The sequence below is a fragment of the Phoenix dactylifera genome, chromosome 5 (genome assembly GCF_051530095.1).
Source record: "Phoenix dactylifera cultivar Ajwa chromosome 5, Ajwa_hap1_PhDact_Kaust_v1.1, whole genome shotgun sequence".
In the NCBI taxonomy this organism is placed as follows: domain Eukaryota; kingdom Viridiplantae; phylum Streptophyta; class Magnoliopsida; order Arecales; family Arecaceae; genus Phoenix; species Phoenix dactylifera.
In genome coordinates, this window is record NC_143194.1 from 7,785,343 (window position 1) to 7,802,893 (window position 17,551).

The 17,551-nt window shown below is 35.6% G+C and overlaps 1 protein-coding gene and 1 long non-coding RNA gene across 2 annotated transcripts; one reads left to right on the forward strand and one right to left on the reverse strand.

Annotated features, from left to right (window-relative positions):
• Window positions 1–4,700: 4,700 nt before the first annotated feature.
• Window positions 4,701–13,664, reverse strand: NCBP (Putative cap-binding protein). Its single transcript, XM_039116335.3, has 6 exons — window positions 13,317–13,664; window positions 12,397–12,492; window positions 12,160–12,264; window positions 11,940–12,017; window positions 5,212–5,331; window positions 4,701–5,128 (listed from the first exon to the last, which is right to left on the reverse strand). The coding sequence occupies exons 1-6, from the start codon at window positions 13,458–13,460 to the stop codon at window positions 4,997–4,999; spliced, it is 675 nt and encodes a 224-aa protein (XP_038972263.1). The 5' UTR covers window positions 13,461–13,664; the 3' UTR covers window positions 4,701–4,996.
• Window positions 13,665–14,057: 393 nt separating this feature from the next.
• On the forward strand, window positions 14,058–17,213 carry LOC103706186 (uncharacterized). Its single transcript, XR_005507086.3, has 2 exons — window positions 14,058–14,196; window positions 16,986–17,213. It is a non-coding gene; the product is annotated as an uncharacterized LOC103706186 (long non-coding RNA).
• The last annotated feature ends 338 nt before the right edge of the window (window positions 17,214–17,551 follow it).

The following is a 17,551-nucleotide window of genomic DNA, read 5'->3' on the forward strand; positions in this document are numbered from 1 at the left end:
AAATGATAAACTAAATGAAACCTTAACCTTATCCGAGGTGCCCTGAAAATTAGTTAGATCTATTATAGCAATTCATTGCATATCTACTTGTACGTGGTATTACGTATTTTATATCCAATTTTAAACCTTATAAACAATAGAGCCAGGTTTTTCCCAAGCTTGGCTTGAAATTAGCTTCGAGCCTAAGAGCTGAGTCCATTTGAGGCTCAAATAAGCTCAAACAGAGCCTGACTGAGCATTCATGCCAAATATGAACTCAATAATGAGTGGTGCGTGGGGATGCCTAAGAATTAATTTTTATCTCAAAATATTGTGCAACTACATGAATTCAAAATATATGTTCAAGGTATTGTGTATTTGTTCCAAGGACAAAATACTAAACCATCAATCTTATCAGGGGATGCAGATATTGTTACCCTCTCCACAATATTTGGAAGTTGAATGACTTCCAAATCACTATTTACAATTGAAACAATGGTAGTAAAGTAGTACTTCTAAGAAACCTTCTGATCTCAAGCAAAAAGAAACTGAAAAAAATCTAAACTAATTAATGGAGTCGCGTAATGGAACTCATCTTATGGTACAAAGACCATGAAAGATCATTGAACCTAAGCTAATTATAAAAAACTATATATCACATACCATTCTAATTCCGAGAATCAGAAAAAAAGGGTAATTTTGTAATGCAGAGAAGCTTAGAAGTAATGTGTTGTCTTGGGTTTAAAGGATCCACGGTGTAATTTCAGAGGATTTTGATCGCGGTCAAACTGAACAACGGTAGGTTGAATGCAGTAATGTTACTATATTGATTTTATTTAGGAAATTAATATAGAACAAGTAATGAACAACATAAATCAATAAATAATAGAATACAATAAGAAATCCAAAAGATAAAACTATATGATAATCTTGGACATAACATATCGCAACAAGAAAAAAAATCTATCATTCTATTTATTAAAGTAATAATTAAAATAAACTATGAGCCCACGATATACCGAACCATGAGATAGTATGTACACTATAAATTTTAAATATTGTATCATAAACTTTAAATGCATAATGTACAATGATATGATGTGGTATGATATAGTATCAAGGACTGATCTTGTGTCGATCAATGATGGAGTTGAGGCACCATACTAAGGAGAGTAGTGACAAAATTTATTGATGTATATGTATAGATATGGTCCAAATATACTTGATATGACTTTTCTTGGCTATCAATTTGTGAATTTAGACTTTTTATCAATATTTTCTAGTCTAAGTACAATGCTTTTGCAATAAAAAAGTGAGAGTACTGAGAACCTAGCTAGTTATGGCTTTTTGTGCATGCTCCAATTAGAAAGAACATATTTATCGCATAAACCATATATCATACAATATCTACATTGCATATAAGATGTATATATTAAGATTAGTATTTGAAAAGCAATTACATTACTATAAGTAATGGATCCAATATAAAAACTTCACCGACAATAACAACTAGTGGTTCAATGAGTACTAAAGAAGGCTAGAGTAGCACTAATCAGTTGTGATTGGTAAGATGAATATATAGCACAACACAACATATTTATCCATAGTTTTTGTTAATATTCTTTTTTTTTTTCAAAGATTTTTTATAGACGGGAAGTGCATGCTAATTTTTGGGTTGCCTATACACCTATATTATTTGAAGATGTGCATTACTTTACCTTTTCCATTTTGGTGATTTAGTTTTTAATCTTGAAGCATTTTGAATTCATTACATATGATTAATAAAAAATTATTTCTTTATATTAGAAGCTAGTCTCTAACTAATTTCAAGTATGATTTGATATTTCATAAACAATTGGTTTAAAAATTACTTCGAAAATCCAAAAGAAGTAATAAAAAAGTTTACAACAAACAAAAAACATTATGTTATCTGGTATGATTGCAGATAATTCATTCAATATATCATAACTGAAAATCAATCTAAGCAATATCCTTTGTTTGGGTTACCTTTAGAATATAATTGGAAATTAATCCTCTCCATTATGCTTATCCATATGAAAGTCCGAGTTTGTCTCTGTCTCCTATTATCTAGAACTTGTTTGTAGTAGTTGGCCATGTCTTCTTGGACTCTTACCACATTAGGTTTGGAACTTAACCGGCAAACTTTGATTGTATCTTGGACTCCCACATATGGATAAAGATGGATTTCCTTGATCTATCCTAGTGAAAGCCTAGTTTCCTAATTTGATGCCACCGACTACAAGAACCAATCAGATTGGGATAGCATTTACACCACATCATAGCTTGTGATATAATCCCAAAGGTCATTTGGATGGACATGTGGCGATCCTAGAAACCAAGAAATAATGAGAGATACTTGCCATGGTAATGAAAAGTAGGCTAAGGGTTCAAGATTGATTTAACAAGGCAAGCATGGTAGCCACTAATTGATAAGAGCTGGATAGGATTATGTGCATCATGTCTCCATCAAGAACACGAAGATCGGCTAAGATGGTGGCACGTGGCTAGATTTTAGAATCAAAAGATAGTAGTAGGCCAATGGAACTGCCATAAGGCACCACACAAGATAGGCAAGCTACTTGTAAGGGCTCGTTTGGTTCGCGGGAAAAGAAGGGGGGAAAGTGTGGTCAACGGGAAAGTAATGAAATGCCTCTTGTTTGGTTGGAGTTTTCAAAGAAGAGAGAAAGAAAAGTTGTATTCCAATGGGAATATGATTCCCACATTTCATGGGAAAGTCTTTCCCATGAGAAACACGGAAAAGTTACTTTTCCATGAGGCGGAAATCACTCCATTTTTACTTTTTCCCAAAAAGTCCCTTCAACATTAAAGAAGCATTAAAGAGATATTAAAAACCTAATTTTTATTAAGGGCATAATAGGAATTATACATAACTTTCCAAAGAAAGTGGATGGCCAACCAAATATAAGCATTTTGGAAATTTGTCACTTTTCCATGATCAACCAAACATGCCAAAAGTACTTTTCTAAGCATTCTCTTCTTAGGAATTTGCTTTACAGGAATCATATTCTTAAGAGGAAAAATGCTTCCCGCGAACCAAACGAGCCCTAAAGGAAGTTTGTCGAATAAGGTTGTTACTTAAGAAATAGGATGAGTTCCTAGAGAGGTCATAAGTACAGGCCGATTGTGAATATAGCCTACCATAGTATGCTATCAACCTAACACAAGATGGAGTCTCGAGATCAAGACGTGAGAGGCAGAATAGTTACCAAAAAATCGTAATGTGAAAAGTGAAGATGTGGTTAGAATTGACAGCAACAACTATCAAAAGAAAGTGGATAAAGTAGTAGTAACTACAAAAGATAAATATTAATGATGGAAGGAGAAAGCTGTCCAGCAGTTAAAAGAAAGATGTATATAAATGGTTACTAAGTTATAATCTCAAATTGTCGAGCATCTGGAAATTTATTAGCTATGAATTGAGCACCCACAATTAATAGTTTTAAGAAACAAATTAATTTAACCCTTATGAAATGAGCAATTACCATTACTAGTTTTAAACAACAAAATAATCTATTCAGATTTCATTGTAGCATAAAAAATTACAAATTCAGTGCCCGTTCTATTATCCAAAGATGTGTGCGTCATAGTAATGTCGACTCTCCTATATAATTTGTTGCATGTTTTGACTCAATTACTCAATGAAATCATACACATTCGCTTCTTTACAATATGCCCTGCTAATTCTAGCCTCTAGTAGTCTTATATAGGGGTGAAAGTAGATCGAATAATATCCGTCTGGATCTTTTTTCGTATTCGAATCTATCCGAATATGGATATAAATTTGAGCATCCGACTAATATCAGTATCTGTATCTATATTTGTAAAAAAAAAGAATATGGATAGACCACCATTCGATTTATATTCGAATATCTGATTCTATTTGTAAACTTATTTAATTTTATATGACACTCATGAACTTTCAAAAAAAATTAAATGGCCGCATTAGCATGCTATCAACTTGATTTATCACCTACTTAGCAATATCTTTGATTCTATAATTATAGAGTTTAATTATCCGATTTATATCCATTGGTACCTGATTTGTACACATATCCGTTGAAAACAAATATAGATATGAATTTTTATATCCGACCAACATCCATATCTGTAGTCATTAAATAAAAGAAATATGAATATAAATATACTAGTATCCTATCTGATCCGATTTCGACCCTAATCCTATGTGACTTCCTAATTTATATTTCGTAAGATGAGAAATGCTAAAACAACATGCAAACAAATAAACCACCTGAAAATTAGCACCAGATCCCAAAAACGTTCCTCTTGGGAGAACTAGATATCTGGCCCTTAGCCACGTAACCAGACAACCAGATTTTTCAAGGTTATTCACCTTGTTTCATGTCAAGAATTTTTTGGACAAAACATCATCATAAAATTCTACTACTTTTTTCTTTATCAACATCTCAATGCAAATTCAGATTTTATACACACACCAATATATATATATCTTTGCTGACCTTTCAGCTACACAACCTAAGAAAAATCAGCATAATCAGAGACTGTCTAGTGATAACTTCAACTTGAAGACCTAAGCTTGAAGCCCTTCACCCCCTAACAAGAAACTTATCATAGATGCCAAGGTGCTTCAATGCTGAGCACACTGCTGCTAGTCATGCATTGCTCGATTTACTTACATCGACTACATGTGAGTTGTGGTATTGTTTGGAAGCTTGCCGCATGACTATAATTTGCAACTTAAAATACAAGCAGCGTTTGGCTGTAGCCTTGTATCATTGTTGACATTATCCCCTTTAAACCATGTCATACCACCATTTAGCCATGTTTCTGGCAGCATGAGTATTTTCATTCTGCAGTGACAGCTCTCACTTCAGAATCCACCACTTAATACATTAAAAAAAAACTAACAGTTCCAACAGTACCAGTAAAGACAAGAATTATACTCTAAAGTTGTTTTAAAGATGCAGGACAGGCTTATGATTAAGAATATCCACGTCTATCCTCTCAACCAAGTATTCCTATACGAGGAGTTATCACGTAGAGAAGCATCATGTGCCTTGTACTCCATTAGGTAGCTATGGGGTAGCTTCAGGTGTCGCTTAATCGAGTCCCTTAATGCCATCACAGCCTAGTAGTACCAAAAGCAATTGTCAGCACAGAGTTATGATTAACTTCAGGTGGAAAATGTCAAATTTGGTGAGAACACTAAACCTGGTGGTCTGATGCATTCCGGTTCCATACGCTCAAGATGTCCTCATTAAAGCGAATGCTTAGCACAGCACCACAAACATCATCTCCATAATCAAGTTGGTCACCCACTAATGCCAGCACCTATAAACAGAATCATTTAAAATATTAGGTAAAATGTCCAATGCTTGGACAGTCTAGTATCAAAGAAACTATCAAACTGATTGACATGGTTACAGCATTAAGCTATTACGCAAAGACAAAAATAGACCACAGAGCAAAAATTAAGCAATATGCAGTTTCTGTAACATTCTGAATAGAAAGAGAAATATTGATGCTTGCACATGCTAGTTAGGTAAAGTGTATTAGAGTTTTTAGTATATATGTTACTAGGAGCAGCTAGTCAAACAATGCAATATAAAGATCATTTTGTTGACCCAAAGGTTTGATTTTGATGATACAAAATAATGGAGTAAAAAATTCACTAAGCAGTTGCTTGAAGTATACTAAATGCTTGCAGGAGCCAAAAAAAAAATATTTCTATAACTTTCAATATGGAGAAATGAAAATTAACTATCTAAAGCTCTGCACAAAAAGAATCGACTCCAAAAACACCTTCAAATGACCATTGAATGCTCACATATAATGACGGCAAATTTCAACTTGGGCTATCGTTAGAATCAACCCCTAGAATATAACGAGTTGACCCTAGCACATTGATATAGACTGGTACGTCTTCACGAGTCGACCCTAGAAGCAAATGAGTCGACCCAAGAGCAGTCTCAAAAGAAAGACAAAAAGCAGTAAAATTTAGCTTATTGACGAGTCGACCCATGAAGATCACAAGCCGACTCCTGTTGAAAATGAGTCGACCTAGAAGAAAATGAGTTGACCCCTGAATAGCCCAAGACAAAAGACAGAAAGCAGTCAAAAATAGCATGTTGATGAGTCGACCTACGAAGATCATGAGCCGACTTCCGTTGAACAAGAGTCGACCACAGAAGTAAACGAGTCGACCTCTGAATGGCCACAAATAAAAGACAGAGAGCAGTCAAAAACAGCTTATTTACGAGTTGACCCATAAAAATAATGAGTTGACCCCCGTCAATGGACGAGTCGACCCCTAAACCAAAAGAGTTGACCCTATAATGGCCACAAGTGAAAGATAGCACAGCAAAAACAACAACTATTTCGAGTCGATCCCTGAAGATCATGAGTCGATCCTTAAAAAAGTCGAGTTGACCCGTCTGTGCCTGACAACAATAATAGCTAATTCTTTTGTAAATCAGAATGACTGTTTTTGTTTCACAACGACTCTTTCGGCCTGTCTAACAGCTAGAAGTGTCTTCCAACCACTCCTTGATGGTATAAATGCATTAGAATACCAAAAGGAAGATGAGAAATAATTGAGGATCAAACGAAAAGAAAGTCTTTTGAAAAGAAGAAAAGGAGTTCGCAAAAGAAAGAAAATATTCAAATACATTCATTAAGAGCTGAAAGATCACATCCTCGACTATTGAGAGAGTTGGTGAAGAACATTTAAATTCATTCAAGGCCAACCAACTGACGCAAAGCTCCATTTATTCTTTGTGTATTTGTCTTTAAGGGGCTGTAATTTAATTTTATCATACATTTTCTCTATTCTTTATTATGACAAGTTTCAAGGATTAAAACTTAGGAAAAAGCCCATTCAAACATTGAATTTGATTACATTGAGCCTGGGAAAAAGCTTGATGGTAGTTTAGTTGATTTTCAGTAAAAATCAACTAGGTTGATTGCGAGTTCAGTCAAAACAATCGGACTATAATCTTGGAGGGATTATAGTGAAAATTTTCAAGGGATCTTGGGAAGTCAACGTAGGTGCAAGATTGCACCAAACCACTATAAATTTGTTGTGTTTGTGGTGTTTGATCTGTGTGCTTTGAACTCCCATATATTTACTTACTGTTCATTATCAATTATTTAAAATCACACACACTCATCAAATTTTATTCTGTTGCATTTTGCTTAAAGTTTTTGAAAAGCCCAATTCCCCCCTCTTTTGGACTACATAGTTGGGCACCACATCTATTGATAAAAACTTGTTCGAGCAGCATTATTAGATCCTCATAAGTTTCACATTTGTCATTGTTTGCGCATGCAATATGTTCCTTGAGGGGAAAAGCACAAGAATCAGGATACTCAAGGTCAAGGATTCCTTTTCAGGTATTCTTATCACACCCGCCCCATTCTATCTGTTTAAAACCAACACTGTAAAATATGTTTTTCCTATCTTTCCATAGTTATTCATGGATATCCTCTCTAACCAATTGGATATTATATGCAGAGATGCAAAGGGTTGTAGCTATGGGGCAGTACAACCAAGATGCTGTAGGCAGAGGCAAGGCTAACAAATATACAATCCCAAGATATTATCTTTCCATTGTTTCACAGTTTTGCTTATCCAAAATGTTAGCACTAATTGTTGTAAAGTCCCCTCTGTTCCCTATAATTTTCCCTAAGTTGAACCATTTTTACTTGGCAATTACTGCCCCTATAGGAGAGTGCACACAGAGTAAGTTGCCTAGTGTCCACACAGGACAGTGGCTAGGTTTGGTTGTCAGACATGGAAATCATGAACAGTTTTGCCACTCCTTGGAAACCTATTTCAAGGAAACATCTGAGATTGACTGATTTTGATTTGAGTTTGGACATGTTAAGCAATCTCAAGTGAATGAAGCAAACATTTTAGCATATTCCAGTTTATATGAAGATATCATGTAGTTATAATGATATAACAAGTGATAATATAATTATATAACAATTATATATTATATAGCACATTATACTAATTTTAATAACTATTAGCATTTAGGAAATTAATTTTATATGATATTCACATTTACATAATAACATATAATAATTTATAATGTTATCCATATACGCAAACAGTATAATATTTACCTTAAAATGTTATATTATATTATTATAAATACTATCTAATAGACTTATTGCATGAATATATTATGTGATTATTATCACACTATATCATATCATATTATAATATTATAATAAATTGTATAATATAATTTCTTTGCATCAATTATATTATAATTATAAAAATAAATTTTGATAGATAATTATATACTATACACATGTAATGTTAGATCAAATTATTATAATAGAATGATCATAGTATTTTATGTATGCATTATATAAATAATACATTATATTTCTATTATAATTGTAACATAATAAAGTACAAAGTTATATAATTTAATATTATATAGTAAATTGTAACATATTGTCCTTATTTTTAACTATGCAGTTCATCTAACTATCTAGTGTTATATTACTTTATATAACAAATCATATATTATTATAATGTGCTTTTAGTGGATAGTTTATATTATCCACTACTAGGGAAGGTGATAACTAAGCCTCTCTAGGTATGGTTTTATCCATTTTTTATGGCAACACAATACCCACTAAAATCAGCATTCTCATGTCCAGGTGAGTTATCCATCATGGCAATGGGTTGGAACGAGATATTGATATCCATTCCAGCAAACAAAACATGTCTTAGAGTTTTGGAGATACTCCTCGAACCATTAAAGGTAACACCCTTCAGCATTTCCTTATGAGCCTTAGGGAATATTTGCACGCCTCTAGAACATCTGTGCAATATTCCACATGGGAATGGAAGAAATATCTAATAAGGCATGATGGAGTTGGTGTTTTCAAAGTATTTGAGTTGGAATCTTCAACTACATTTATATAATGAATACCATAATCCATTTTAAAGATATTTGTGGTTATCTCGAAAATAATAGATCATAGGATCAATGGCCTCTTTTGATCCCTCTTCCTCTACTCACCTATATTGCAAGTTTTACACCAAGTTTCCACATATGAGTAAGGTTATGGGGCAACAGAGAGCACTCCTCTAATCACCAAACTATCCTAGCATTGTCTTGCATTCTTGGACCTTAGGCTCATCTCACATACATGCTCCTTATTAGTGGACCATAAATTACTTTTTGGGTTAGTCAATCAAACTGTTCCACAATTTTATAACGCTTTAACAATATTCTCCAAGTCATTGTAAAATTCTGGAATTATTCTCGATATTTCCTTAACCAGATGATTCTTCATATTGTTCTGGATATATGAATTAAGAATTCTCCAAGTATGCATGATTTATTCACATTTTTATGATTTATTAATGAATTATCTATATGGTGCTATAGCTATTTCTGGTGGTATAATTTTTGTTAGTTTATTATTCTTTTCTAATGCATGTTTTGGGTAAATAAATTTTCAAATGCTTCAATAGTTTAACCATCTTTATCTTTTGTTGAATTTTCTTAATTTTTAGTATCTTTATTCTTTCGAAATATTTGGCTAGCTTTTGCATTTGTTTGAAAATTGCAAATTGTTGCTTATAGCGGAATTGTCCTCAATTGCCAAAATCATTATCATGACCTACAACTTCAGATGGCTTGCTTGGTATACTCATTTCAAATGCTCTGCTTCGTAGTTGTAGTGCATGTATCTTGGCAACATCATCTTCCTTGCTCTTTCCAATAATATATGTTTTTTCTCATTGTTTACATTCTCATCCTACTCAAAGACATGATGTATGACTGCATGAAGTATCATATACATGCACCGCCAACTCAAAACTGTATGACTGCTACACTTCAGTTAGCTGAATAATTATTCAGGTATTACCATGCATGTCAATATTGGAAGTAAATGTGTCATGCCTACATTGCTTTGTAAATAATATAGTAGATCAAAATTGCTTTTCCTTGATTAAACAACCATCTTGCCAACATGCCATCGTAATTTATTCACAAACTGGAAAATCTATTCCTTTTCTATAAGCATATATATAGATACCATGATGAAATTATTTTTCAAATACGAAAATATACTGGATGTTTCCTACTAATAGAAGTGCTTGTGTCAAGCACATTAGCATATTTGATAGCTCTATCTCCCCCCTCTTGCCTAAAGCTGTCAAGATGTATCGCATAACCTATGTTCTAAACTTAAATATGTAAGTGTATCTTAATTTAAAAGTTAATCATGCTCTTTGAGTTGGAACTCTTATAGTCTTCTATGAAAAATATTATGAAGTTTAATGGTAATTAAAACAAATATCATGTGAATAGTAAATCCATGTAAATTCAGCTCAACTTTTTGGCTTCTAATCCTGATGTCACGATTTTTGTCATTTTCCTTTGTTAAGACTTTATTTTTATTATTATTAAATAAACATTGGGTCTTGCTGCCAAGTCATGTGATCTTAAACTGTCTAACCAGCATGGTGTCTACCTGCCTGTCAATTATCCTGTCTTCATTTCAAGGGCATCACATGCCCAAAGCTGCCTTCACCAAGAAGTTTTTGCTCTAATTTGTCTTTTGTTGATAGCTAGTTTTAAACATAAACTTTCAAGGATTATAAATCAAGCATTAAACTGATCCCAAAAAAAGGGGATCAGGCATGTTTTTAAAGGTTAATTCAATATATATTATTAAGCATGCATATGCAAATACAAATAGAGGTACACACGTTTAATTATACAAAACATTGATTTTTTCTGAAGTTAATAAATATGAAAGAATATAAAATATATATATATATATATATATATATATATATATATAAAGCTTCATGCAATCCTAGTGAACTCAAGTTGTTCGAGTAGAGTGCCATACAAATTATGAGCTCAAACCCAAACTAGACAAACAAAGGTCAAGGAGAACTAAAAGACTAAAACTGACACCTAAGGATGGATTTACATTGATCTCACACTATTGATTTAAGTTCAACTATCAAAAATGATGAAAAAACATAGGATTATAAAAAATAATGGACTTTCATAGGTTACCAATCCAAGGAGTTGTGATGCCAAAGTTAATCATTCTTGGAAGTGAAATGGTTATTAAGTTGTTGGTGAATAGCAAAATTTTTAAGACTGGCCAACTTGAATTCCTGGGCAAACATGCTGATGTTCTGCATCATGTTTGAGCATAATGAACGAGATTGATTCATGAATCAATAATAAATGTTGCTAAATTGTCGGTTGGCTTACTGCATCAGATTTGATCATAACATTTCAATTTTTAGATTAATGCCTTTTGTTTATGATTTTGTCATATATGTATTAGTTTCCTAAAGTTATTGTTCCCGCACTGCCTTGACCTCTGGGTAATCACCTAGTGCCTAGGCACCATGCAGCACCTTGACCACCTCTCTACCACTTATAGTCCATAAAATATCAGCAGATAGATGCTATATGACTTTTCATGCATCTATGTGTCATTTTTGTAAGGAAGAAAATGGAAATCAGATGTCAGAAGGCTTTCAACAAACTGAAAACTTAATAGTACTGCCCCTAAGACATTATTAGGGTTTTGAGTCTAAAAATTCAATTCCCCCTGTTCAGAATGATAGACTAGATGATATATGAGTTGTTGCACATCTATATATCTTTTTCTGCAAGGAAGAAAACGGTGTTCACATGTCAAAAAGGGTTTTAACAAGCTAGAACTACTTGTCATAAAACTGCATGGCATTCATAAAGGTGGTTAAATGTGAAATTTCCATCCACCATGTTCAATGGTATGGGCAAAGCTTACAAAGACAGCATCAAAAGTCAAAATTAAGAAAAACAAAAAATGGAAGCAAGAATATACAAAGAATAAGCAGAGAGGTGTTGACCAATATAAGGGCTAAATAACAACTGACTTCTTTTGCTTACCAAATCTTCCCAGAATCGACCTGAAACAGCCTTTTTGAACCGTATTATCCACTTTCCCCCATTACAATTGGCAGCATCCTGCGCAATACCAAACAGGGTGCATTTAACTTGTATTAGCTGAAGATATATACAGTGGATTTTTATTTTCTCCTTTGTTTTTTGTTGAATGGAAAAATAAGAACTGACTCCTGCTTGCATAAGCATAGCAGAAAAAAATTACCTCCCACAAAGGGCGAATACCCTCTTTGAAAAGATGCAGATCTGTTGGACTTGGTAGAGAAGAAGGGCGTGCCAGATGACAATAGCAAACCCAAAATCCTTCAACCTATAGATATATTACAGTTACATGACATCATGCCAAAGTTCAAGCATTAGCATTACCACAAGAAAAACAAGAAACTATAGCTAATTCAAAGAAATGAAACAACAATCATCCCATACTCAAAAAGCAGCATACCGTACTGAATTCAACAATCTTCTTGATGTTGTCCTCATATGATATCTGTGTCCGTACTCCAGGTGTTCGACGTGTATACCAAAATACAAACTTGTGCTGAAGGTCCAAAGAATAACTCATCCATCAGAAAAAAGGAGTAGGGGCAATAGCAATGATGAGTCGCATATGAAAACCCACAGAACTCTGTAATAGGAAATCAGCCTAAATACATTTATACATACATATACATATATATATATAGAAAAAAAAATAGTCATATGAAATCACAATACAATTATTTTTTCATATGAAAACACATTAATAATTTGGAACCAAAGCTTTTGCATAATTGTAATGATGAATGTTAAGCAAAGAATTGAGGCTAGCTTTCTGTTGCCGAATTCACTAACTACCGACTCTCCCAATTTACAGGAATATATCGCCCGATCCATCAAGGGGCAACAACTCACAATTGTTTCTTTGATAAGGTAAAAACCACTTCGATAGTTTAAGATCCTGAACCAGAAATTTACGGTAACTTAAGGCAGTTAGAGACAGGATATGACATCTAGAAGGAAAAGCTCCACCCTTTTCCCCAAAAATACGAAGTTCAATGAGTGAATCATCCCCAATTTAAGATTTTTCATACTTCACAGCTGGCAAATATTGACATGAGAGAGAATCATCTCACATTTCAATCATCTTTTATATGTAAACCATGTTATGTTTATGAGCACAAGGTAGTATATTTAGCAAAACGACCAGTATAAGAAGAAGAATAAAGGGAAACGAGGGAATTTGATAACCAATGCAAGGTCTCTAATGAAGACACCATCAAAGGGGGGGGGGGAAGGGGGGTGATTTGCTTCTTTATGAATCAAAGCCCCATCTAGGTCAAAGGAAATTGGAAGACCAAAAAAGAAAGCGCGACACAGAGAGACCTTTAAGGGATGGAGGCCGGCTTTGAGCTCGCGAGCTTGGCGCTCCCTGTCTTCTACCTCGATTCCGGCGGCATCCGCAGCAGCGGCGGGAGGAGGGACGGCAGGACCCTTGCTCTCGACGTCCTTCTTGTCTGCAGAGTCCATTATCCCTTCCTTATCCCAATCTTCTCTCGGATGTGAGAGTAAAGGATCAGACACAACAGCGCAGCCGCAAAGAATGTATTAGCGGATGGTGAGGTAGCAGCAGACCACAAGGTTGTTGCCGGGATGATGGACGACCAAAGGGGTTTGGCTTCAGTCGGGGTTGGGGGTATACTCATTCTAGAGGGATGGGCCTGCCGTGCACGTGAGTTTATTTTACCGACCAATAGGGTGTAAATACGTTGGGTTGACATGTCACTCGAACAAATACGAACGACTTATTTTAAAGAGCTTGTAGAGCCAGATTGGGCTCTAGAATTAAATCCTTTTTATTTTCAGATTCGAATTTAGATTTTATTAATTCTAGTTTTATTTGATCTGACTCAATTCATTTGAAATTTTAATAATTTTAATAATTCATTTGACCCAAATTCAATTTCGCGAACCACAGAGGGGTGGTTAAGGCCCAGCCTAAAGCTCCGGCCGAGAGCTCTTTGATCTCTTGTGAACTTGCGCTCAGAGGCTAGAGCTAGAGTGGGCATTTAGAAAGTGAGGGTCTTGAGCCTAAGAGATGGAGGCGAGGGAGAGGGACGGGTAAAGAAGGTACGAGGGATAAGGGAGAGAGAGGGAGGGTGGGAGAGAGAGAGAGAGAGGGAGAGGGAGCCCTCTGACAACGACGCTTAGGGTTCCAGTAGCGGCGCTTAGGATTCCGATGGCGTGGCGGCGATAAGCTTCTTATGTAATGCCCCCTACCTTTCTCCTTATCAAAGTACTCGTAGGTCTCTGCTTCTTTTCCTGCATTTGATCTTCAGATTTGGTTCGCCTGCTTTTTTTGTTTTTGCTCCTTGGAAAGGTCCAGCTTTTTTGGAATTTTTGTTTTATCTAAGAGTTTCAGTTTGTGCCATTGACGGTGGGTGGAGGATGTAGGATTGGATTTCGATCTTTCTCCCTCCGATGCATCTATCTTTGCTCCCTTTTTCAATTTTTTAGCTCGATTTTTTCGTGTTTTCATGGCTTTTCGATTTTTTTCTGTGTTGTTTGCCTTTGAATGGATTTTTCTTGTGATCGAATGAAGTGTGGGTCATCGATTGTTCACCACCCACCGCGCCGTCGGTCTCGGAGCTTGCTGTAAGCAAGCCAAGGTGAGAGAGGTCGTCGAGCTCATGAACCTACACACCTCACCGATTCCCCAACTTTCTCTCCAAGCACTTGAGGAAATCCAAGTGCTTTTGGTGCCTGTTGCATGTTTGACAAAATGGCTAAATGAAAAAGGTATCTATGATTTTAGTTTCAATGGACATGGAGGTGTTTGAGCTGATGAGAGAATGCGAACTGTTATCCAATACCCTGTGAGAGCCGAGGCTGTCAAAGGATCCATGTGTAAAGACTAGAGAATCAGCCCATGAGATCATGTGGATCCTTGCCATGAGGGGAAAAATAGTATCAGAGTAATCTTATGATCTCATCTAAAAAGACTAATCAAAAGAAAGTAGGACCAAAGTTCGAGTAGCCAACTAGGAGGGCCACCCCTACGTTCCTTATTGAGTGTCATTAGATGGTGCACTCCACATAAGAACGCAATATCCAGAAGGGGTTGTCACTATTTCAGTGGAGTCCAACAAGGGCTATCAGAGCCCTTGTGTAGGTGCCCAAGGATGAAACCTTGTCACCTCCCTCCTTTATAAGTACATGGAGTAGGCGCCCTAGGGTTTAAGGCTAAGAAACAATAGTGAAAGATGCTGGTACCCTGATGGTTTTATCTCTAAGAAGAGAGAGAGAGAGAGAAAGCGTTATTTTACAGCAATAGACAAGATATTCTCATAGTGCATCTTTGTGGCTTGTGGATTCTGGAGATTCATAACTAAAAAAGGCTTGGATGATGTGCACATATACTGAAGTGGCTGAGAATAGTAATTCTTAGGGGGTCGTGTACTTTCACAACCTTATTATCTCTTGAGAATACTAAAACAACTTCTAAATTACCAATATGGAAAGTTATAATTATCTTAAACTTATATGCATGCTCATTTGTGTGAAAATATCACGAACGAAGGTCCTACAATTCTGCTGCAAGTACTCCGAAAATCTCCAGGATTCGATCAATGGATATGCGGGGTGTATGGGAGAAAGAAAAGATAGAGAGGTTGCTATAGAGCTTCTTCACCAAGAAGGGAGCGAGAAGAAGAGAAAAGAAGGCTTGTTCTAAAGCAATAGAAGATCTCCTTGTAGAGTGTCCCCTTAGCCTATAGTTGTTGGAGATCTATGGCTAAGAAAACCTTACAAGATAGAGCATATGGAGTGAAGTGGTCATGTATGGTAATTCTCAAAATGTCATATGTTTTCCACAACCTCGATCTCTCCCAAGAGCATAAAATCAACTCCAAAATCAGCATTATAGGAAGGTATAGATATTTTAAATCCATATGCATACCTTATGTGAAAATATAATGAACAAAGATCTTAACATTTTGTTGCAAGTTCTCTGATGATCATCCACATGTCCATCAGTTGCAATGAAGGGGGATAGTAGGGCCTAGATGTTAGGTATAGAGGGTAACCAGGTTCTTGTCACTCTACCTCATTTACAGATGATGGGAATGATACAGATGCTTGAGGTACCACAACAGGATTAGGGATTGGGCTTAGTGTAAGACTGCATCTAGGGATAGTAATGGTTATGCTTGAGTTACGATTGGCCATAGGTTGAGTGTGGTTATGGTATTGTTGATTGGTGGGCTGCAGGACATTTATTTGGTATGGTGATAGAGGAAAGGTATTAAGGCATAAGGCAGGTGGAGGGTTTTGATGTCGGGTTGTAGGTGGGTTCTTTGATCTTAGAGTAGCCAGAGGGCTTGGGTAGTCATGAATGTAGTGACAAAGTGAACCATGGTAGAGGTTAGGTTGTTGGCCTTGTTTGAAGATGTTGGTGGCTAATTTATTAGCCACAGTAGTGAAATATTGTTGCACTTGATCTGTTTGATTTGGGTAGAAGGTTGGATAAAGAGGGATTAGAGTGGGTGGGAAAGATGCTTGGACCATGGTGAAGGGAATCAAAGGATTGGCCAGGTCGAGTCCCATATCTTAAGCCAGGCAGGCTTGAAATTAGGTTGAGATTGGGCTTCACTCTTGCTAGGGTGGCAACTAAAGATTTTGAGGTCCCAAATTGATTTGGATCTGCATAGACTATGGCAAACAATAGGGCAATACGACAAATAGTCATGCCAATTATGCTAAAAACATAATTGTTTGGAGCCTGGGCAATTTCATATGCCTATTTTGTTTTGGATATATGCTGCGGAGTTTTCTATATTATTTGTTGCACATTTCTCATTTATATTAGAACAATTAATTCTTCTATTAACATCCATGATTATTAATTCAAGAATATCAAAATTCAAGTCCTTTAGTATGTTTTCTCTTGGCTCATCTTCTACTGAATTGCCAATTAGTAGTGGTTCAGTGCCAATTCTCTAGAAAGCTTTGGTAGTTTTTCAGCTCTCAGCTATATGCTTTCTCCTCTGCAACTAGTATTGGTGATTACTTGTTCTTTGAGAGAAAATGGTGAAGACAAGAATGGAGAAGGAGCTGGGAAGTAGTGGTTGCTGTTGTTAGCTGGTCCATTTGGCAGGAATATGATGCAAGGATCTTCTCCATCAAGCAAAAAGGCATAGAGGTCGTTCAGAAGAAGGTTGTTTTTCTTTTCAGAGATTACATTAGTACGATCTTGGCTCAGAATAACGGGCGAATTTGTTTACTTGATTACATTCTAAGACTGTAACCTTGTTCTGAATATGTTCCCCTTCTCTTTTGAGAGGATAACTTCACTTTCTTAATGCCTTTAGGCTTTGGCTCATTTTCATTTTTTTTTATAAAATACATATGCCAATTAATAGTACCATAAGGGGCATCTCTTCCAGTTTTCAGTTTTCACTTTTTAAAAACTAAAACCGGTTTATCTTCTGAGAACCGAAAACTTGAAATTTGCTTGATGGCAGTTGTGATAGCGATAGTGGTTTTGGTAGCGGTAGCAGAGATAATGGTGGTGTCCGTCAATGGCGGTCGCTGATTGTTTTGGTTTTCAAAAATTTTGGAGT

What these genes read in the sequence shown, in the direction of transcription:
- NCBP (XM_039116335.3), bottom strand. Translation starts at nt 13,460, where the DNA reads ATGGACTCTGCAGACAAGAAGGACGTCGAGAGCAAGGGTCCTGCCGTC. An exon ending in CCGGCCTCCATCCCTTAAAG is followed by an intron (nt 12,493 to 13,316) that starts GTCTCTCTGTGT and finishes TTGGACCTTCAG; the next exon opens with CACAAGTTTGTATTTTGGTA. An exon ending in GGAATGCATCAGACCACCAG is followed by an intron (nt 5,129 to 5,211) that starts GTTTAGTGTTCT and finishes TGGTACTACTAG; the next exon opens with GCTGTGATGGCATTAAGGGA.